Source organism: Lepisosteus platostomus, chromosome 6 (genome assembly GCF_059453375.1).
Source record: "Lepisosteus platostomus isolate fLepPlt1 chromosome 6, fLepPlt1.hap1, whole genome shotgun sequence".
NCBI classification, from domain to species: Eukaryota; Metazoa; Chordata; class Actinopteri; order Semionotiformes; family Lepisosteidae; genus Lepisosteus; species Lepisosteus platostomus.
The window spans coordinates 4,053,616-4,076,226 of NC_142616.1; the positions used below are offsets into that span (position 1 = coordinate 4,053,616).

The 22,611-nt window shown below is 43.4% G+C and overlaps 2 protein-coding genes across 10 annotated transcripts in view; one reads left to right on the top strand and one right to left on the bottom strand.

Annotated features, from left to right (window-relative positions):
* The window catches only part of LOC148659658 (butyrophilin subfamily 1 member A1-like), a 106,584-nt gene that overhangs the window by 10,836 nt on the left and 73,137 nt on the right, over window positions 1-22,611 (bottom strand). The window contains exon 1 of one of the 3 annotated variants that reach the window (XM_088637432.1): window positions 634-1,428. The exons of the other annotated variants lie outside the window; for them this stretch is intronic. Within the exon in view, the coding sequence (XP_088493558.1) occupies window positions 634-1,224 (591 nt within the window). The 5' untranslated portion in view covers window positions 1,225-1,428. Of the gene's footprint in view, window positions 1-633; window positions 1,429-22,611 lie in introns of those variants that run through there. 3 annotated transcript variants of the gene reach the window in all.
* The window catches only part of LOC148659659 (butyrophilin subfamily 1 member A1-like), an 84,849-nt gene continuing 69,769 nt past the window's right edge, over window positions 7,532-22,611 (top strand). The window contains exons 1-9 of one of the 7 annotated variants that reach the window (XR_015939743.1): window positions 7,537-7,942; window positions 9,866-9,940; window positions 11,825-12,172; window positions 12,888-13,166; window positions 14,030-14,137; window positions 17,043-17,060; window positions 18,276-18,302; window positions 18,917-18,984; window positions 19,442-19,588. Coding sequence is in view for 5 of the 7 variants with exons in the window: in XM_088637486.1 (XP_088493612.1) it covers window positions 9,868-9,940; window positions 11,825-12,172; window positions 12,888-13,166; window positions 14,030-14,137; window positions 17,043-17,060; window positions 18,276-18,302; window positions 18,917-19,074 (1,011 nt within the window). In the remaining 2 variants the exon portion in view is untranslated. Of the gene's footprint in view, window positions 7,943-9,865; window positions 9,941-11,824; window positions 12,173-12,887; window positions 13,167-14,029; window positions 14,138-14,937; window positions 15,787-17,042; window positions 17,061-18,275; window positions 18,303-18,680; window positions 19,379-19,441; window positions 19,589-22,611 lie in introns of those variants that run through there. The other 6 variants (XM_088637486.1, XR_015939744.1, XM_088637489.1 and 3 more) reach the window with 6 other exon arrangements.

A 22,611-nucleotide genomic window follows, 5' to 3' on the forward strand; every position in this document is an offset into this window, starting at 1 on the left:
GCTTTAATTTAACTCCGTCTGTTTCTGCCCCTTTGCTTTTCTGCTGTTTTTTTTTGTGTGGAGAAATTAAAGTAGGACTAATGAGGGTGCAGTCTGTTCTAGAGGTGCTGAGTGTGCTGTGCATTAATGAGGGTGCAGTCTGTTCTAGAGGTGTTCAGTGCGCTGAGCATTAATGAGGGTGCAGTCTGTTCTAGAAGTGTTGAGTGTGCTGTGCATTAATGAGGGTGCAGTCTGTTCTAGAGGTGTTGAGCGTGGTGTGCATTAATGAGGGTGCAGTCTGTTCTAGAGGTGTTCAGTGTGTTGTGCATTAATGAGGGTGCAGTCTGTTCTAGAAGTGTTGAGTGTGCTGTGTGCAGTTGTACAGGGTCACTGGTGCTTCATGAGGACAGTAAAGAGGGAAACAGTGAAGGAGAGGAGGAGGAGATAATGAACAACAGACAGAAGAACAGGAGACACTTCAGAGACACAACCAGTGTGGATCACAGCTGAGTACATGAGCAGGACTCAGCAGAGGAGATCCAGCATTACAGATACAGTAAATACAGTCCAGAGATCACTTAAAGCACCAAATATCCTAAATATCCTTTTTACATGTTGTACTAGACACTTTATGAACAGACACAAAGTCCTCACCTGTTTCTCTGTCCTTCCTGCTGCAGCTGAGACAGTATCATGGCCTCTGTGTTCATCCATTACACAAAGATAACAAACACACTTCTGGTCAGTAAGGCAATAGACCTCAAGCGGTTTGTCATGAGTGGAGCAGATCTTCTCCTGCAATTGTCCTGTGGGCTCAACCAGCTTGTGTCTCTTGAAAGCAGGAGATTCATAGTGAGGCTGGAGGTGAGTCTGACAGTAAGAGGCCAGACACACCAGACAGGATTTCACAGCTCCCCTCTGTCTCCCAGTGCAGACATCACACAGAGCATCTCCAGGGCCAGCAGGACTGTGAGCAGGAGGAGGGCCACTGAGCCCTGTCTCCTTCAGTTTCTCCACCACTTCAGCCAGGACGGTGTTTCTGTGAAGATCAGGTCTTGGGGTGAAGGTCTGTCTGCACTGGGGGCAGCTGTAGATCCCAGTCTGGTCTTCCTGATCCCAGCAGTTCTTAATACAGCCCATACAGTAACTGTGTCCACAGAGCAGAGCCACTGGATCCTTCAGCAAATCCAGACACACTGAGCAGCTGAACTGGTCCTGAGAAAATGGAAAAGTGCCTTCTGCCATTTTTCTGACAAGTAAAAACTGCACAGAGAGGAGCAATAGAGACGGAGCTGCAGTGAGGCTGTTTCTAGTGAAACGAAACTGATCTCTGAGTTTCACTTCCTGGATCTGCACAGAGCTGCAGGGGTGTGATTATTAGGGGGTGTGGTTGTTAGGGGTGTGATTAGGGTTGTCAGGGGGAGTGGTTTAGAGCTGCACTTATGAAACAGCTTTGGTGGTTGTTGTTTGGGGAAGGTGTGGTGTTGTAAGAGATGTGAAGTACTGTGTCATTTTGTCATTCTGACAGAGAAAAGTTTTTTTTAATAAACTTGGATGTTAGTTGCTGCTCATGTGGAGTCAATCCAGTGGTTTTGTTCCCAATAATCAAACCAATAAAATACTAACTCACTCACACAGCATGAGAAGATCAGAGCATGATGGTGACAGACAAGAGGAGGCCAGCTGGCCCATCCAGCTGTTTAATCGTTGGGAGTTATTTGGCTCCTGGATCTCCTCCAGCTGTGTTTTGACAGAGGGGTGTCACAGCTCCACATGGTGCAGAGGATTTCACTGTCCGGGTGTGAGCTCTTACTGCGAGCAGTCCAGCCTGCTGTGTCTCTCTCTCCATGCCAGTGAGCCCAGCCTGCTGTCTGGCTCTGCCCTGCAGCCTGTGGGCCAGCAGGGTACGTCCAGGGCTTCGTGGTTCACCTGCGCAGTGACCCCCCTGTGAGCCGCACAGACCTGCGGAGCGCTGCAGAGAGTCACGAGCCCATCTCTCCCCCGAGAGACGCCAGAGGAGCAGATGGACAGGGCAGTGTCATGTGGGTGTGATTGTGATCTCCATCCACCCAGCGCAACAGCGAGCCCCTGATCTCTGTGTGCAGCAGCTCTCCTTCCGTCCACAGGGACTGACAACACCACGCGTGTCTGATAATTACTAGAAACTAATTAGTCTGACCATTTCATCTCATGTTAGTCTAAGGGGTTGTGGAACCTGTTTCACCATCCCACCACTGTTTGTGTAAAGTAGTACTCCTGTGATGGAAACCCACTTTCTTGTCAACACCTCTGAGAAGTTAATCAGTCTGGATACAGTAAGTCCCTCCTGTATCTCCTGCAGCTGAGATTCACTGGTGTTCAGTGTGACGTTTTCAGAGGTCGTCTAGTCACAACCATCCCAGATCTCAAGGCTGTACTCCTGTGAAAAGCCAGGATTTTGTCCTCAAGTGTCACACAACGTAAAGGAGACTAATGGTGTACTGTAGATGTTCGGACCCAATGCGGTGCCAACAAGAAACAGGTCAGACTACCAAGGGACGGGAGACGAAGTGCGAAGTCAGAGTAACCAGGCTAGGTCGGGAGTCCAGAGGTCGATACAGCGAGGTAGAAAAATCCAAAAGACGCAAGCTGGGGTATGGGAAAAGACAAATCCCTAATGCAAGAAATTGTATATGGCCAGTAAAGTGACCCTATCTTATCTTAGTAGTGTGAGCTGAGGTCCTGCTGTAGTTTTGTCCAGCTGAGCAGTTTGAGATGTGTGCGAGCTGTGTGCAGTTCTCTGGTTCAGGTGCTGGAGAGGTTTATGGGGAGAACGTGACCAGAGCAGGAGAGAACGTGGAGATGTACAGGTGGCTGTTCAATAATAAACTGCAAAAATATATATATATATGTCTCCATCCAGTTCCCATCCATACCTGCAGAGTGTTTAACCTCCATCGCATGAACCCTACAGTTACATTAGTATGGAATCGTGCAACTAAAAAAAAACTGGTAGATAAAAATATAATTTGTGGATATTTTGGAAATACTTTTTTACTGTCCTTAGAGTGGTAATGGACATTACAAATGCTGATAGACAGTAATGTAGAACCTTACACACAAGTGGCAGTTTAGCACAAAAGTTAAGACTAATGGTCTCCATTCTGAGGAAAGTAGTTCAGATCCTGGTCAGAGCAGTCCCTTTGGCTGTAATTTTTATATTGTCTATATTTTGTCTTAATTCAAATCTCAGCAATGAGAAATCAGCAATTAACTTCAATTATGATTATGATTATGAAAAGTATTTCACATATACTGTACTGTAGTGGCTTTAAAACCATACAGTATCATGCTGTATTACAGTTATATATATAACTTGCATACAATCACACTGCCATTCATTGCCCTGTGGGCTAACTTTGCTGTATATCTGTGTATCTGACTTCATGGGATTGGCCTGTCTGGAATAGCTGGAGATGAGACCCAGCTGGGGGGTTTGATTATACTACGAATGAGTCCCTGAGGCAAACCATCCAAGTTTTGAAATTATAAAAAAATAAACCTTTGTTGAGTTTGCACGAGAGAAAAAAGGCATCTTTTGAGAAGTTGTGTACTGCTTGCAAATTAGCTGATTTTGACAAAGTTAATTTTGCTTAAATAACTTAAAATCTGTCTGACTGTACTGTAGCTTTCATTTTCACAGCTTTCACGCAGATTCTAAGCTGATCAAATGAAAATCATCTTCTTTTCATGCATAATAAGTTGTTTATCTAAACCTGTTTCCTATAGTCATACAATGTCTGTTTAAGGCAGGGACACGTTATTGTTTCTTATTTTTTATTTTCTTTAAAGTACAGTGTAATATAATTTTTTTATGGTTTTGAGAGACTTGAGAATGCTTTTACTTATGCATAAAAAATGTAGCATAATGCTTGCTGTGGTAATAAACGTTATTGAGCACAGAACATCTTTCCTCCTGTCAAAAGAATTTCATAAGTAGTTTATTCTTATTTGAGGAAAAACAGAAAATACAGAAAGAGTTTCTCAAATTTAAGAGAGGTTGAACCCAACGAGTTTGTGTTATTCTGCTTTATATGGTGAGGTGTTTGGCAAACATAGAGTAGCTTTTGAATAGTAATCGTCTTGTTATAAACTCGCTTACAGGTGGATCTGCTTTATTCAAACTGAGGTTTCTAAAAATGCAACCAGGTACTAGATGTTTAAATGTCTAAATAACAGTTGTGAAAAGTTTCACAAATCGCGATCTTTAAAATGTTTGTAGTTTGAAGACTCTGTGTTATTTGGTCAGAAAGTTATAAATATCTGATACATTGTGTCTCATAAACAGACATTTCAATAGGCTCCCACTGTTAACAGTATTGACCAAGTCTTTAACTTGGTAACTTACATGGGTTCTGGTTTTAACGTGCTTGCTCTAACATTATTAAGCTTATATTCTGTACTTCACAAAAAGTTATAACATTTTATCCTTTTCTAAGAATACATAGTAAGAACACTACTTGCTGTTATTGTAAAAAGATAAATGTTGTAGTGATTTAACATCACTTGATTGCTATATTAATATGGAATTGTGGAACTCAGTAGCTAAAGTATCACAAGTGGATGTTTTGGAAACATTTTGACATTCGTTTGTTTTTTTTTAACTTTGCTGCATAAAATATTTATGAAGATGGTGGAATACTGTGTGTACTTGGTGTTTTCATATTTAGCTACCATCTACTGCAGGGTTTTAATGTAAGATCTTCTTTTTCATTTGCCAGTCCGGCGCAATCTACCAGTGTGAATCTGAAGCTCTGATATAAGGTAGGGAAGAGCCTGAGAGATTATTCTGTATAAGGCTTTGTGTTTTGTGTGATGGCCAGTAAGTGGAATAGTTCCCTGTCCTGTATAGTCGGGATCTGCAAGAAGTTTAGGCGGGAGCTCGAAGAAGAGCTTTGGTTTTTGTTTTATGGGTTTTGGTGTTTAAACTGCACTTGGGTGTTTTAACACCTTTGGTGTGTGCACTGGTCTCAACCAGCCTATTTTCTAAGATCCTGGTATGACATGCCCATGGGTACATCACACAGTGATTTGTGACCAACTCTTTGTCTGACTACCACAACATCAGCAGAGAAATCTGTGTGAGCCAAGTGAGCCTCCAGCAGACTACAGTGTGGAGCAGAAATCTCTCTCTAGACAGGGAGCTGTAGGACTGGAGCCAGTTGAAGTGTCTCAGTCAGGGAGACTAGTTGAGCCCAGATGCTGAATCACTCCAGCTGATGTGATGATGTCACAATGGAGCCAGACTGAAGTACAGAGCTCTGCTGTTGAGAGGCAAAGATCCAGTCATGACAGCTGGAGAATTTAAATAGTCACAGTGCTCTTCAAATGACTGAGAGAGGTCTCCTACTAGACTTGATGGGCCTTCTGTGATGATGACATTCAGGTCAGTAGAAAAGCTGTCTTGTTTAAATCTAGTCTGTGGAGAAATGTGAGTTTAAAATATCCTCAAGCTGACTAACTGCATAACTGGGCAAGAAAGAGAACCAGTACTCCTCTTTCATGGGTATTTTAGAACACTCTTACTGTCACACGACAGTAAAGGGAAAGTAACACATAACTTGTTTAAAGTGAGAATAATATGGGCAAGATGGGAAAGAAAATGTAGCAGCAAATAAATCACAACTAGAGTGTCAGTGACACGTGAGGGAGAATTCTGGAGGTATTTTATTTTATAGAGATAAGAAATATCTCTATATATTTATAGAAATATATTTGTTTATGCATAAACTAATTTCAAACCTATATATTGGCTGGTATACACAAGACAAATCTGTATACGGGAGAGGGGATCTCTCTGAATGGACTGACAGGAAAAGTCTGATCTTTTAGATTCTATGTCAACAATTATATGAGAAAGATAATCATCAGTAGGTGTTACCAGAGAAAATAAAACAGAGAATATTGAAATTGTATGTGATCCAAAATAAACAGGGCAGAGAGAGCTAAAAAATCTCAGAATTTCCCTTGAAATTCTCCTGTGTGCTCAGCAAGCTTTTGACTAAAAAACTTACTCCTGATTTACTGCAACAACATGGTAAAAGAAAATCTCATATAACTAAAGAGTTACATGATTTCAATTTCTGTATTATTCTTAATGTTTTTATAATAAATCCCATAATGACTTCAGCACCACAACATAAGATGGTTTTATTATAAGGGGAATTCATTCAGTTAAATGATTGAGGCATATGTTTATTCAAACAATATAAGATAACTGCTTCTGTTAGATGGGTAGGAAGTTTGTTCTACACCTTTACAAAAACATTGTTGTATTCTATAGTCTACTAGCTGAATGTGAACTCAACTCTGTACTCACTGTGTATGTGTTATATCCTGGGTGTGTGTTATACCTCAGCTGTGTTACAGGGGAGCTCCAATGTTCATGTTTAATACTCACTGGTTATGTGGAGCTGAGATCCCCAGTCTGGCTCAGGAAGAGCACTTCTAACCAGGCAGGAGAAGATGTTGGACTCCTGTTTGACTGGGATGTAGCTGCTGACACTGAGGAGCCCCTGACTGTCCGTGTCCACTGTGGGGGGCTGTGATGTCACCTCGTTTCCATCCCTGTCTGTCCAGATCACTGCAGGTTGAGGGAACCAGCCCTCTGATCTGCACAGCAGCTGGGCCTGATCTCCTCCAGGGGAGAGGAGAGACACTGACACAGCTGACAAGATTGAAAAAAAGTCACATACTATTTCAACATTCTGCAAACTGGAGTGAGATATAATAGTATTATTTGTGTTCTAGAGTGGCTCAACAAGTAAAGGTGAGTTTATTATTTTTGGGAAATCATGACAATTCAGTGTTCTGTTCAGAATTTCAGAGTGAACACGAGTCAAGAGAAGATTTGGTTTTTCGCTTAAAATCACGAAGGTCTGAGATGTTTGTCATGTGATTTGTCTCTGCTGGGGATCAGAGTCAGACAGGTTTCTTATTCATGTCAGCTTTATCAGTCTGTGTTCGAAGTGCTTCTCGGTGGAAGTTATCATTACAATTACATACAGGTATAGCATCTGTCAGTGATATTCAATACATTCACATTGTCTTGGACTTGTTATCATGCAAATGTTTTATAGAATTGCTATTTTGCAGCAGAACAATAATATTGTGGGTAATGATTAGTTACATTCTAAACTCTCACCTCTAACAGACAGGTCAATAACAGTGTCATCATCCCAGAGATCAGACAGCACCATGCAAGTGTACTGTCCATGATCAGAGCGGGTGATGTTTCTCAGTGTTAAAGACACGTTGCCCCTGGGGGCTCATTGGAGAAAAGCTCCACCCTTCCCCTGTAGGCTGGGTCCTGTCTGTCAGAGTTATACCTGCGGTTCTGGTACAAACACACAGGGGCTGTATAATCTCCTCTAAACCACCTGATCTCCAGGTCCTCTACACTCTCTCTGGTTGAGAGGTAACAGGGCAGGACAGCGTCTTCACCAGGGGACACAATGACAGGAGCAGCTGGACCAACAAGCTGTAACACCTCTGGAAGAGAAAGAGCACACAGTCTGCATGAGCCTCCCCCTCTACACAGCTGCTCACAGTGCGAGCTACATGTGTGAGCTTGTTGTTACGATCCCCGCTTCCCGGCAACGGAGTCCGGTCAGCAGGAGAAGGCGTAGACCACGCTGAATTAAGCAACCTATCGGATCACCTATTCACCACCACACCTCCATCTCATGATATACTTGAGCACAGTCTTCCCTAACCTCCGCGATAGTATTGGTTTTCCGTGTGAGCTTCACTACTGCTTTAAGCTTTTCGACGATTGCACCTTTCGGCTTGGAACTGCTTTTCTCTGTTGGACCTACGGCTTTTGGATTACGGCTTGGCTTTGGAAAGTTCACTCCCTGCTTTCGGCCTCCTGGCTTTCTCCTTTGAAATTACGACTCGGAATCCGGATTACGACTCGGTTTTGGCAAGTACCCCTCTCGGGTTTGGATTCCTGGCTTTCTCCTGCTGACTACGGCTCTCGGATCACGGCTTTGACCCGGCAATCACTCTCTCTCGATTTAGGATTATTGGTCTATTTTTTCGAATTGCGGAAAATACCTTTTGCAGGTTTATTTTCCAGCTCCCGCTTTAGGGTTTATATTTTACTCGTAACACGTGTACAGTACTGCTAGCCTGAGTTAGTGACATTAAGGAATATCGGGAAGTTTATGTTTAGGGATGTTACGGTTTAAGAGTGTGCCTTTGTTTAAACATGTACAGTGGAGTTTGTTCAGGTTAATAATATTAATATTGTTTGGTGAAAATACGTGAAAGTATCACATTGAATAGTGTATGATATGGGATATTTGAGTCCTTAAGCTCTGTGAAGTTGCACTCCCACAAACAATGAAACCCCTCACATTCATTAGTGCTGCGTTTGTGCCGGTTCGTGGTGCTGAAGTAACATGCTTTCATTCTCGCAATGTTTTTTCATGGGTATGACATATATTCCCCCCAGCCCCACAGCAGGGCAGGAGAAGCTAACCAGCCTCGTTTCTTACTGCTCTTCCAAGCTGCTTTCGTTCCCGAGATACAGAGTCTTATTTTTCAAGTCACTGCCTAGACAACGCCTGCTGTTTGCTCTCAGTCTGTCCGGAGGCAGGGAGGTGTGAAATGACGTGCTGATCCAGATGGGAAAATGACCCCAGAGGGGGTGACAGGACCCAGGACAGTATCATTGCCTTTTTATACAGCGATCTGAAATATACACACACAAATCCAAAAACTACAATAAAATTTAATACAGGTCTTTAAGACTATGCTGTCTAGTGCTCACTGTTCTACCACTGAGAGACACAACCTGTTCTGCTCTTGCTAAGTGAACCAAACCAAGATGCTGAATGCAAGGACTGATTCTGTAAATGGTTTATAGGACAGATACAGTGGTGTGAAAAAGTGTTGGGCCCCCTTCCTGATTTCTTTTTTTTTTTGCATGTTTGTCACACTGAGATGTTTCAGATCATCAAACAAATTGAAATATTAGACAAAGATAACACAAGTAAATACAAAATGCAGTTTTTAAATGAAGGTTTTTATTATTAAGGGAAAAAAAATCCAAACCTACATGGCCCTGTGTGAAAAAGTGATTTTTCACACCACTGTATACTGTATTAGTATTCAGTTTCCTCAATTTACATAAATTTAGAGACCCTAAATAAATAAATTTAGAGTGTCCCTGTTCTGCTCGCTGTACTGTCTCTGGAAAAGAGCTCAGACCACAGCTCTGAGTGTCCCTGTCCTGCTCACTGTATTGTCTCTGGAAAAGAGCTCAGACCACAGCTCTGAGTGTCCCTGTCCAGACTGCAATGTCTGTCAGTGTGACAGTGATTGAACAGAAAGGTTTGGCTGGGTCTGGAGTAGTATGAAAATTGTAATGCAAATGCAGAGTAACATAAAGGGTATTAATTGTATGGATGGGTTCAATTTACAGAAAGGCTCGAATATGACAAAAAAAGACAAGAACCACACTACGTGCTGAACAAGATTCAGCTTTCATGTCTGAAGTTGTTCTTGCTGGAGTGACAGTGAGATCAGTCAGGTACAGCAGTGTGTGAGTGAACAGTCAGGTCAGGACTGAAGCTGCTGTGTGCTGGAGTGACAGTGAGATCAGTCAGGTACAGCAGTGTGTGAGTGAACAGTCAGGTCAGGACTGAAGCTGCTGTGTGCTGGAGTGACAGTGAGATCAGTCAGATACAGTTGCAGAAGTAGTGTCAAGTGTGCTTCAGTAAAGTTTATTACCTGTATCTTTCAGAGACATTTGATCTCTGTCCGAGTGTTTCTTTATTTCAAATGTGAAGTGTAACTCATAAGTGTGTCTTTCTTACTTCACAGTGTTTCTTTGTTTCAGAGATGGAGTCTGACCAGTCACAGTGGCTCTTTTTGACTCTGCTGTTTCTCCACCAGTCCTGTGTCTCAGGATCAGGTACAGTGAGACTCTTATTGGTGTTTTAATCAGTAACCTGTCCGGAACCCTGATTTCACACTGATGACTGAAAATGTCATACAATTTCTTAGATTAAAACTTCTGAAGCTCATTGTGTAAAAACCATAACATTTACAATTGTGTATCTCAACTCTTAATAATCATTCATTGTTATGCACATGAGGAAGTACCTAATGATCACAACAGTGCTCTGAGTCGTGAAGTGCTGAAAGCCTGTGGAAGAGGAGGCAGGAAGCTAATGAGGGCTTGTTGCAGGACAGCAGAGGGCTTGTTGCTGGTTCTGTTGTGATACTGTTGCTCTGGTCACCTCTCATAGGTGTGTCACAGTAAGCAGGGAGGACAGTCTTCCTTATTAACGACACAGACAAGTTTATCTGAATTAATATGGATTGTTTGTTTAAATATGACTCAAAGAGAAGCAACTATGACGATCAGACAGAGTTCAAATGAGAAGGAAGAATGTGAAGAAGGAGAGAGGAAAAGGGCCTGAGGACCAGGCTGCTGAGAACCAGTGACCTTGATGACAGACTGAGATGGAGATGACAGGAGCTGAGCTTGTGAAACGCTGAAGATCTGTGGGAGATGATGAAACACATCTTATAAAACTGACAGCCTATTCTAGTTGATCAAAAATAAGCACCACAGCTGAAGCTTGGTTAACAATTTTCTCACCCCACACAAACCCCAGTCATATCCCAGTGTTGATCTCAGGACCCCTAAACTAGGTCAATCAGCTGCACTGGAGCCCCATGTGACCAGACTGACTGTGTCAGCAGCAGCACTGGGAGGTATTAACACATCACCAGGACACACAGTGGAAACACAGACTCTGAACTTTCACATCTGAGCCTGGTGCTGTGAAAGTGCAGGACCGCGATGAGCACTGATGGGCTGAACAGTCTGTTCTTGTCATCAGCCTTTCTTCTGCTCATGATGTTGTGTGTCAGTCTGGGATCAGTGTCCTCCACTGAGTCACTCTGTCATCAGACCCCTGAGCACCTGTGGGATGAGCTGACAGACCCAGCGACAGTGTCAATCGTGGCCAAGTCACACTGCTGACCTGAGAGCTGCTTCACCCTCTCTGCCAATCTGTGCCTCAATGTTAATGTTGAGTTAATGTTGGCTACATCAGGTACTCATCACTTACAGAGGGAGTCCTGGAGTGACCCAAACTACACAGGACATTGCAATGTGTCAGAAGTGTTTTTGTGGAAGATGGAGAGGTGTTACAACTGACACTTATAGAAGGAGTCTGACTGGATCTTGCCTGTAGTTCATCTTCATATTGGATTTTGTGTCAAGTTGTTGCTTATTTTGTGTTTTAAAAACTCCTGAATAAAATATTAAACCATTCAGGTGTCTATAGACTACAACCCGCTGAGCCTCCTGTGTTTATGGGTTCAGATTGTGTTAGAAGTATTAATCAGATGTTAAATCTGGATTCTGTATATGAAGAGTTTCAGAATATAAAAGACCAGAGAGCAGAGAGACAGACACAGATAAAGACCCTGGTTCAACCCCGTACTGTCACTGCAGAGTAACAGACCCTCATTGAACACAGTAACAGCTCTTCTATCAGTGAGTGAAGGTGAGGATCTGAGGGTCCTGGGTGAGAGATCCAGACCCCAGTGTGGGAAACACTGGTGTGAGGAAGAGGAGCAGATGGTGAGATGAGACTCACTGATCTTCAGTGCTCCTCAGTCACATGTGGGTCTGAATCAGTGATGGGCTGTTTGTAGAAAACACTGTGTGTCACTGAGCTGCTCTGCTTTATTCTGACAGTAATGAGTCTACAGTTTGTCTCAGAGTGTTTGTCTGTGTTGAGGTTGAAGACTCATGTCAGCTGTGCTCTTTCTCTTTCAGAGAGGTTTGAGGTTCATGGTCCAGCTGCTCCTGTAGTTGTGTCCCCTGGTGAAGACGCTGTCCTGCCCTGTTACCTCTCACCAGACATTAGTGCTGAGGATTTAGAGATCAGGTGGTTTAAAAAGAATTACCATGACCTTATTTGTTTGTATGAATCACACCAGTATGACCTTGTTAAACAGAACCATGACTACGGGGACAGGGCTGGTCTATTCCTGCAGGAGCTCCACAGAGGCAATGTGTCTTTAACACTGAGAGATGTGAGACGCTCTGACCATGGACAGTACACATGCATGGTGGGGTCTGACCTGATGGAGGATAACACTATTATTGACCTGGTTGTTAGAGGTGAGTGTCTTTCTTTCAGAGTAACATTTGTGGTGAGTCACTGATCACTGCAATATACAACAAAATAAGCAATTACACAGGAATGATGCAATTACACAGGCAAACAGGGAATTTGGAAAGCAGCTCAGTCCTAACTTTAACACACTCGATGTCTCGGTTCCTGTCCATTATTTCACAGCACTACTGTAGCTCTATACCAACATAACAGAACACAGCTCGGCACTACACAACATGGCACAGCACAATACCCCACAGCACTACACAACATAGTACAGGACACTACATAACTCCGCAGTATACAACCCAACAAAGCATATAACAAATTTACACAACTCAACTACGCACAATGCAATGCAATATTACATTACATAGTGCTACGAATAACAACGCACATCTACTCTACGAAGAGAGCACAGCAAAATAAAACACAGAAAATACATCTCTCAGCAAGTGATACTGAGCCCCCTCTCCTACACACAGACAGCACTGATAATTCAACACTTCAGTTCATGTGCTGATAAATCATCTGTTATCATGAATGTAGAAGCAGTATTGAGGAAGTTAAAACCTGACAGAGAAACAAATTCAAACTGTTGATTGCAAACATGTCTTTAACATTTCTGTGTGTGTTCAGAAGGCAACACTAAGACAGCTGCATTTACTCCAATGTAATTTTATCAGCTGTGAAATGTCTCCTGTTGTGATGAATCCACAGCCCTGGGCTCCCAGCCATCAGTGTCTCTCCACTCCCCTGGAGGAGATCAGGCCCAGCTGCTGTGCAGATCAGAGGGCTGGTTCCCTCAACCTGCAGTGATCTGGACAGACAGGGATGGAAACGAGGTGACATCACAGCCCCCCACAGTGGACACGGACAGTCAGGGGCTCCTCAGTGTCAGCAGCTACATCCCAGTCAAACAGGAGTCCAACATCTTCTCCTGCCTGGTGAGAAGTGCTCTTCCTGAGCCAGACTGGGGATCTCAGCTCCACATACCCAGTAAGTATTAAACATGAACACTGGAGCTCACCTGTAACACAGCTGAGGTATAACACACACCCAGGATATAACACACCTGGGCCATTGAGCACAACCAACACTTCGAGCTTATCATGAAAGAACTCAATAACCATTATTATTATGAATAGTCTCCAATCAAAAATCATTATAAAGTTCTGCATCACTAGTCATTCTGGGACACACAAGGTTAAATCCCTATCATCCAGAACCTTTCTGTACAAATTGTCGGATATGAAAGAAAGGTGTGTGCAGTAAACACACAGGAGTGAGGACAGGCGGTGTGGTGTGTGCAGTAAACACACAGGAGTGGGGACAGGCAGTGTGGTGTGTGCAGTAAACACACAGGAGTGAGGACAGGCGGTGTGGTGTGTGCAGTTAACACACAGGAGTGGAGACAGGCAGGCAGACACAGTGCAGGGTTGTGGTCCAGTTAAGCAGGTCAGATCCAGGAAAGCCCAGGAGTTAAGCACCAAGAAAATCCAAATTTTAGGTCAAGTAGGCAAGCAGAATCCATGGCAGAGAGCAGAACCAAGAAGATGAGGTCAGGACGAAACAGGCCTGAAACCAGTAAACGCAGAGGAGTGTAACAGGCACAGGGGTGATCTGGGAATGGAGTCAAGACAAGCCAGAAGCCAGGTCAGGAATCTGAATGAAGCACAAAGTCAGAGTAGACTTTAAATAACATGACCCACCTGAGGCTGTGTGAGCGGAATCTGTCCAGGTGATCCAGGTCTCCTGTCTGATTATATCCATGGCAACCAGAACTGACAGGACTTTAGCATGATACTGCATACAGTATGTGTTTTTATTTTGAATATGAAAATACTTATTCTGTTTTCCAGGAGACTATTTCCCTGAACCCTCTGGATGGATGGTGGCTCTCTTCTTAACAGTAGCTGTTATTTTAGCAGCATCAGTACTTCTGGTGATCCAGTGGAGAAGAATGGACAGTATGTGCTCATTATATATGTGTATCTTAAGATGGATTTAAAATACTGCTGTTTATTAGAGTCCATTAGTGACAAGTCAGTTGAATCTGAAAGATGTGGTGATAAGTGAGATGAAGAGCATTAGTGCTCAGAGAAGTACAGTATCTCACACAGGGTGAAAGACTCACAGACCTCACTGCAGTCTGGGCTCAGTACATGACCAGTGCTGACAGCAGAGCCCTGCCTGTAGGAGTGTCCAGTGTCTCTTCTGTGTCACTTCTGCAGATGATCCTGTAGTGAAAACAGGGACAACACACACTGCAGTTCACCTGTAATCCCTTTCCTTTCAACTTTAATACATCTGAGTAGAATTTACTAAAATAAATACATGCACTAAATTTAATAAAATAATATATCAGTAGAGAGGAAATACAAAGACAAGGAAAAGAAAAAACAGATTGAACTCCATCCAAACATTTTCTTACCTCTTACTCCTGGTAAGGGACAACTTGAGCAGAGCAGACCAGTCTCCAGCTTCTCCTGGGGGATTCCCAGCTGCTCCAGACCAGCTGAGAGATATAACTCCTCCAGTGAGTCCTGGGTCTGTGCTGGGTCTCCTCCCTGTGGGCTGAGAGATATAACCCCTCCAGTTTGTCCCTGAGTCTGGCCTGGGTCTCCTCCCAGTGTGCCCAGTACAGATCCAGCAGAAGGAGCCTGGGGGGGCTTCCTCACCAGATACCTGTACCAGCTCAACCAGCTCCTCTCGATCCAGAGGAGCAGTGACTCTGCTCCAAGGTCCTCCCAGACTGCTGAGCTCTTCACTCTGTTATCACAGACAGAGAGACAGGGGAGAGAAAGAGGACAACATCCTCAAACAGCAGAGACGCAGCCCTCAGACCCCCAGACAGATATCCTGTCTATGAAGACCACTGTAAACTCACATCACTTGAACTTGAACTTTGAACTTGAACTTTATTGCCAAATGTAACCGGTACTGGTACAATGGAATTCTTACTTACAGAAAGTCTCTCGATTGTAAAAACAAGTGTAAAAAGCAAGACAAAGTGCAAACAGTGCATCAAGACAATGTACAAACAAACAGTAGACAATGTGCAAGTAAACATGTAGACAGTTTGAATGTAAACAATACAGACGTGTAAACAATGACTGGAGATGTGCGATAGATAAGGAATCATAAAGAGGTAGATGGTGATGGTGTAGGTGTGGTCCGAGGGGGATGGCTAAATGTGTTCGCCAGTCTCACTGCTTGTGGATAGAAGCTATTGAAGAATCTAGTGGTCAGTGTCCGTATGCTCTTATATCTCTGGCCTGAGGGCAGTGGGGTGAAGAGCTCATGCTCGGGGTGGTGACTGTCCTCTGTGATGGCCAGATTTCTACCACGGCAGTGGTCCTCATAGAGCTGTTTAATCTCGGTGAGACCGCAGCCGATGATCTTCTGGGCCATATTGACCATTCTCTGCAGTGCCTTTCTTTCTCGCGAAGAGGTGTTGCCATACCACACGGTGATCCCGTTGGTGAGGACGCTCTCGATGGTGCAGCGGTAGAAGTTCACCAACACATGTACTGGCATCCCCCAGCGCTTGAGGCACCTCAAGAAATAAAGGCGCTGCTGAGCCTTCTTCATGATAGAGTCAGTGTTCACAGTCCAGGTTAGATCTTTAGAGATGTGAATTCCCAAAAACCTAAAGCTGGTGACTGTTTCCACTTCCGTTCCATCAATACTGAGTGGGCTGGGAGTGTGTGGCCTGTGTCTCCGAAAGTCCACTATTAGCTCTTTCGTTTTCTTTACGTTCAAGTCCAGGTTATTGCTATGACACCACCTAAGCAGCTGTACGACCTCATCCCTGTAAGTGGACTCGTCATCATCACTGATCAGTCCTATTATAGTGGTGTCATCAGCAAACTTAATGATGTGGTTGTTGCTGTGTCTTGCTGTGCAGTCGTGAGTAAATAGGGAGTACAACCTTGGACTCAGACAGCCTTGTGGGGTTCCAGTGCTCAGGGTGAGTGGTGTTGATGTTTTATTGCCTATCCTCACCACCTGTTGTCTCTCGATAAGAAAGTCCAGCAGCCAGTTGCAGACAGAGTTGCACAGATCACTGAATCCACACAACTGCAGCATCCAGTCATCTGTCCTGTCTGTGCATGTGAGGATCAAGTGTATCTGCTGACACAGTGATCTATTCATCTGTAGTTCTGACCCCTTCAATACCCAGTATCCTCTCTGGGTTCTGATTAGAGAGCTCTAATCTCATGTGGAGCTCATATTCCAGCTTCACTTCGTGACTGATATCACTGATCTTACTGCTGGGTGGGATCCTCAATCAGCTGATACTGCAAGATCCACTGTCTTACTGATGCCTGAGGTCAAGGGTCAGGATGTGTCCACTGTGTTAAAGTCGGATCCAGGGTTGAAGATCAGTATTTCCGTCAGAGGGGATCGAAGGCTAGATACCCAAATTGCGGAGTCGAGGGACAAAGGAAGATATTTCAAAGACCTCAGTAACGATCCAAAAGAGAATGTCTATAACCACGGCGAGGTAGGAGCTCCAGGGATAGAGGCTAATTCTGAGTGCAGACCTGAGGGAAATGAGGGTTTGATATCCTGGGAAGTGGAGGGTTTGATAATTTGTGTGGTGTCGAGATTGGATAATCGATCAGTGTGCTGACGCTTGCTGGAATTACCCATAGCTGTGGTCAGTTCAGCAAAGGGTCATTTACGGTTGCTGATGGACGTGACAAATATGGACAAGATGAGCAGAAATGTTTCCTGTTGTATTTTTTAAGTTCTTAAGTTCAGTGAAATACTGAATGTGTTATAATAGAAAAAATGGCTGAAATTATTTTCCAGATTCTTCAGCCTTAATTCTGTGTCACTGATTTCGTTGTTTGTGTTTCTTTGCAGGGGAGGAGAAACTCGCTGGTGAGTGAATCCGTTAGACTCTCTGTACACTGTGAGACAGCACTGACTGTACTGAACGCACTTACTTATTAACAGTATTGTTCCAGTGTATGACTCAGCTGCTCTGTGTGACTGTTACGTCCCAGTGTGTGGTTCATGTGTGTTTTGTTTCTGTTCCCCACTTCCTGACCTTGATTGTTCTCCCTCCCCCATTGGTCCATCATTATATCATTGTTTCTTTGTGACATCATCTTCAATCTGCTTCTCGGCCAATCAGAAGGCAGATTATTCAGTATATTATTTGGAGTTTTTCAGAAGCCCTTTTGTTTGACTTCGGTCCCGCTTGGCTCAGCTTTGCTTTGTTCATGTGTGTTTTCGTATAGCTTTGGCTTTTGTTGGTTTGTGTTTGTCTCTTTGTACTTTCATTTGTTTGTTGTGCGTTTATCCTTCATTTAGCCATTACCTTGCCCAGACATAGTATATCAACCTCTGTGTTCTTTTTGTGCCCTGTTACTCTCGTTTGTATTCCTAGTTCACTTACATATTTGTGTGAACTTTTGTGTATAAGGTTAGTTTAGGTTGTTGGGTACACTTCATACATGTAGTTGATTTTTGTATTAGTCGCACTAGTTTAGTATGGGTGAGTGCTGTTTGTCTTGTATGGTTTTGGGTAGGCAGTGGAGGTTAACTATGGTGTTCAAGACACCGAAGAGCGTGTGTTTCAGGTTTTCTTCTGTAGTCAGGTTGGCTTTCCCTCACTGTCCTAGCCAGCTCCATTTTGTTTATTTTCTTTTCTTTGGCACCACTCTAGTTCCTTTTCTCAGTGTGTTATTGTGTCCTATGATGTACCAGTCACTTACTCACCTTAAAAATGTTTTGCACTTACACTTATTATCACGCTTCCTAAGTCCCTCAACAGAACACACCTGCATCCAAAACCTATCCTAAATGTTACACCCCTTTACCCCAAGACACATGGGGTCATAACAGTGACTGATTAACAGTGTCTGTATCTGTGTGTTCCAGTGCGTGACTGTGATTAACAGTGTCTGTATCTCTGTGCTCCAGTGCGTGACTGTGATTACCAGTGTCTGTATCTCTGTGTTCCAGTGCGTGACTGTGATTAACAGTGTATGTATCTCTGTGTTCCAGTGCGTGACTGTGATTACCAGTGTCTGTATCTCTGTGTTCCAGTGTGTGACTGTGATTAACACTGTCTGTATCTCTGTGTTTCAGAATGGAGGTGGATTTGCAGTGCTGCGGGTAGGTCTGTCTTTTGATAACACACCGGCCTGTGGTACAAAGATATTAAGATTATCTATGGTGATTGCATTTAGTCTCAGAAGTTCTTTTTAGTTTGAGATTGTCATTTGTAATGTGTACACCTAAGTAGATGTATTTCAGTTTAGTTTTTATAAAACATCCTACATGAATTCAAAGTGGGATACTACGAAGATCAATCCAAGCTTCATGGTGTGAATTTCTGTCTCCAATCTCTGTTTTATTCTAATGGCCAGTAGTTATCTCTTCCTCTGGGCTGAAAGTGTGAGGAACATCTTCCCCAAAGGTTTTTCAGTATAATAGTCAGTTTGAATCTCTCCTGGAGGGACTGACAGTGTAAAAAACTCATTTTTCCTTTAGGCCATGTGCTCTGGTCTCTGCTCACTCCTGACTGAGGGTCTACAGGATGAATGTGGCAGAGCCAGTGACCCTGGATTTGGGAATAACTGTGGGATATCGGGAGAAATCAGGAATAGAGCCACTCATAACAAAACAGCTGACCAAATCCTAGAGAACCACACTGTTATAAAAATGATGGTGCAAGGCTCTCTTCACATAAATATATTTGTGCATGTGCAACCTTTATCTGTTTACAGGAAAAGAAAAAACAGAAAAAAACATTTCCAATCATTTCATAACTGCTGTCTGCATCCCAGAATCTTCAGTTAGTAGCTTTTTCTTCTGTCTCTCTCTCTTACTCTGGGCTCTCCTGCAGCTTGTTGTCCTCTGTCTCTCTCTCTTACTCTGGGCATAAAAAATATCATCCCACCCCATGTTTGAAAACCACTTTCCTATCTGAAAATGACATAAACTAGATCTGAATCCCTGTAAAACCAATCTTGGCACCTAAGGGCCATTTTTGCTACCTATTCCTGCTTAACTACCATATGTCTCCTAACAGCAGTGCCTTTCTTCAGCTTACCATAAGTCTTGTAAGACTGTGCCCAAGGGTATAATACAAAACTAATAAAACAAACCCCATATATAAAAAATTTTCTATGTTTTTATACATCTTGATATACAGTAGGATGTATCAAGTAAAAGATATTTATATTCAACTGGCCTGGAATGTTTTTCCCCATATGCTTGTAAAACTGTTTTTTCTTGCTCTCCACTCTCAGTGTGTGTTTCAGTCTATGCAGCCCCTGCTGGCTGCTGTGTATAAAAGGGGAGTGAAGGCAGGTCTGGTCAGGCTTGTCTGAAGGCACAAGAGAAGCATTATCTCTCTTAAAGGACTTTAAAGCTGTTTCTAAGTCCTTGGAAGAGGGGTGAGTTTTTTTTTGCAATATAAGGATTATTTTTCTGTTTTTCTCCATTTTGGGAATTTATTTTCTTTTTGTAAAGTTTGTGGCCTTATTCGTCTTGTTTGGTGTTTCTTCTCTCTTTTGCATTGCTTTTCCTGGGAAACTGCAGCTCTACTTTGTGTGTCTTTTTCCCACTGTGCTGTGCTAGGAAATCAGACCCTTCCCACTGCGCTCCCTGAGGCTGTGATTGATCTGGAGAATAAACCTGAGAGCTGTGAGCTCTACTGAGACAGGCTGCAGTGATGTGGGTTCAGTAAGAGACTCAGTGGGGTGTTTGTCTCAGAATAGATCGGTCATTTCAACATCAGTTCATTAATCACTATGAGTGAGGTTTTATTTTGCAATATAAGGATTATTGTTCTGTTTTTCTCCATTTTGGGATTTTTTTTTCTTTTTTGTACAATTGTGGCCTTGTTCATCTTCTTTGATGTTTCTCCCCTCTTCCGCATTGCTTTTCCAGGGAAACTGCAGCTGTACCTTGTGTGTCTTTTCCCCACTCTGCTGCTGCTGTCTCTACACTGTAAATAGGAAATAAGACCCTTGCCACTGTGCTCCCTGAAGCTGTGACTAGTTCTGGGCTCCCAGTGAGAAATACATGCTGACCCCCTGTGCTGTAATAGACTCATTTCTCCATTTCATTACAGACACACTGCCTGGTACTACTCAGCTCGTTCTCACCACGTTTGAATTCTCGAGATTCTTCCAAGACCCTCTGTACTCTCCCCCCTCTCCTCTCTCTCTTCTTCACACTTTCAGTGTGTCTGTGTGAAGTAGCTCTTCTCTCTCTCTCTCTCCTCTCCGCTCTCTCAGTGTGTCTGTGTGAAGTAGCTCTCCCCTCTCCCCTCTCCCCTCTCTCTCCTCTCTGTTCTCTTCACAGTCTCAGTGTGTCTGTGTGAAGTAGCTCTTCTCTATCCCCTCTCCCCTCTCCTCTCTTCTCCTCTCCTCTCTCTCCTCTCTGTTCTCTTCACACTCTCAGTGTGTCTGTGTTAAGTAGCTCCTCTCTCTCCTCTTCACACTCAGTATGTCTGTGTGAAGTAGCTCTTCTCTCTCTCTCCTCTCTCCCCCTGGTTCACTTTCTCTTACTTTCCCCTGTTAAGCCCTTTATTTCTTCATTATCTAGTCCCTCCTGTAACTCTTCCATCAGTATCTGCAGCAGCCTGGTGTAGGATTTCTGAGAGCATTGTTAGAGTCTGTTTCCTGTACACAGCTCTCTGGTTCAGTGGTTTAATTTGCTGTACCCTCGGGTATCCTTTCTAACGCTGTATCCATGTGTACACAGAACTGTTAATATCTGCTGTATGTTTCTGCAATAGCATCCCTTTAGAACACGTTCCTAACTGGTGTTTCTGCTCCAGTGTCTCATTATGGAAGGTGACTGGTATTGACTTAGGTGAAGCTGGTAAACTTGGTGTAAAGGGTTAATCTGAGTTCAGTATACCAGGGTGTCCCTGTGATTACTGTATCTGAGTGACATGGAACAGCTGAGAGGAATTCACCTGTTCTGGACTGCCTGAGTTTTACTGAAGGAGGAAGAGTTAATCTGAAGAGTGAAAGTCTGAACAGTGTACTCTGCAGGCTTCTACTAAAGGGGACCAGCAGGAAATCTGGGAGCCTGGAGGGGTTCTCTCTGCCAGAATTAATTACAGGACTCTCAGATGTGCACATTTTAAGGTGACATGCTTACTGTGAGCTGTGATTTGAGGTTCATGGTTTGGTGGCACCACACCTGTCTGGTTACAAAGGAAGCTGAAGCAGATGCCTATAGCCTCTCACTCAGGGGGTATTTATCTTGGAATGAGAGGCTCTTCCCAGGACTATAATGTAGTACGTAGGCTGCATATTTGACACAAACTAATTTAATTAAAATAAAAAATATGAAAACCTGTCCCAATTTTTCAGTGTACACAACAAATTTCCAGGGTCATAGGGCGTACTACCCGGCGGTGCTCCATACCATAGTTTGAGAAGCTCGGGTCTATAGCATTGTCTTGTGTGTATTCACAGCGTAGACCTGGAGAACGATATCTTGTTCTCTGTATACATGTATATGGCTGAAATGACAAACTTCAACTTGAATATTATTCCATTAATCACAGCAGAGTGAGTGTGTCTGTGTTTCCAGGCTGATACTCTTCTGTGGAATAAGTCAGTGTTTGACACTGTGTCCTGTTCTACACAGAACAAGTGTGAAATATCAGTGGAAGATGTTGTCATGTCGGCTTCAGGGCTGTGGTTTCCACTCTTGTCCAGCAGAGGGTGCCTTCTCTCATCACTCAAACATGCTCTGTGTATTTATAAATTCATGTAGGTAGCTGTGTCAGTCTTTCTAGGCATCAGGATTCCAAAAATGAAAGTTGATAATCTCTTCACTTGACTGACAGATAAGCGAATTACCCCCTCCCCATGAACATGTATAAGCCCCGCCCCCCATCTCTCAGTGGTCAGAGCTCACTGATTTACAGCTGGTGTCTCCTATCAGAGAGTCAGACAGCTGAGCGCGAGCAGTCGGTATGAGCGCCTCTGTTTTTCTCGTCTTTCTCTCCTGGTTTCTGGAGGTGTTATTTCTGCTTTAAATGGAATACTTTGGATATTTCTTCACATTTTGAAAGTGTGAAAGCTTTCTTATATTTCAGCAAGGTTTTGCTTTTGCCGCTTTTTTTTTTCTGTAAAAAACAAAGGTTAACTTTAACTTTTGTTTCTGAAGGATGTAACCCCTTTTGCATCTACTCTGTGTCCTAAGTAGTGTGCTTTCTTTTCCAGCAGTGGGCATTTACTTCTTTTTACATGCAAGCTGCCTTCCTGCCGCCCACTGAGCACTTCATCCAGATTTTTTGAATGCTCTTCCTTTGGTGCGCCCTGCAACAAGCCTTCCATCGTTCTTTGGAATGTTGCAGATGCTGATGATACCCCAAAAAGCAGAGGGTTGTAGGTGAACATTCCCTTGTGCGTGTGTATTGTCTAATTGAGCCATCTGGCTGCAGAATAGG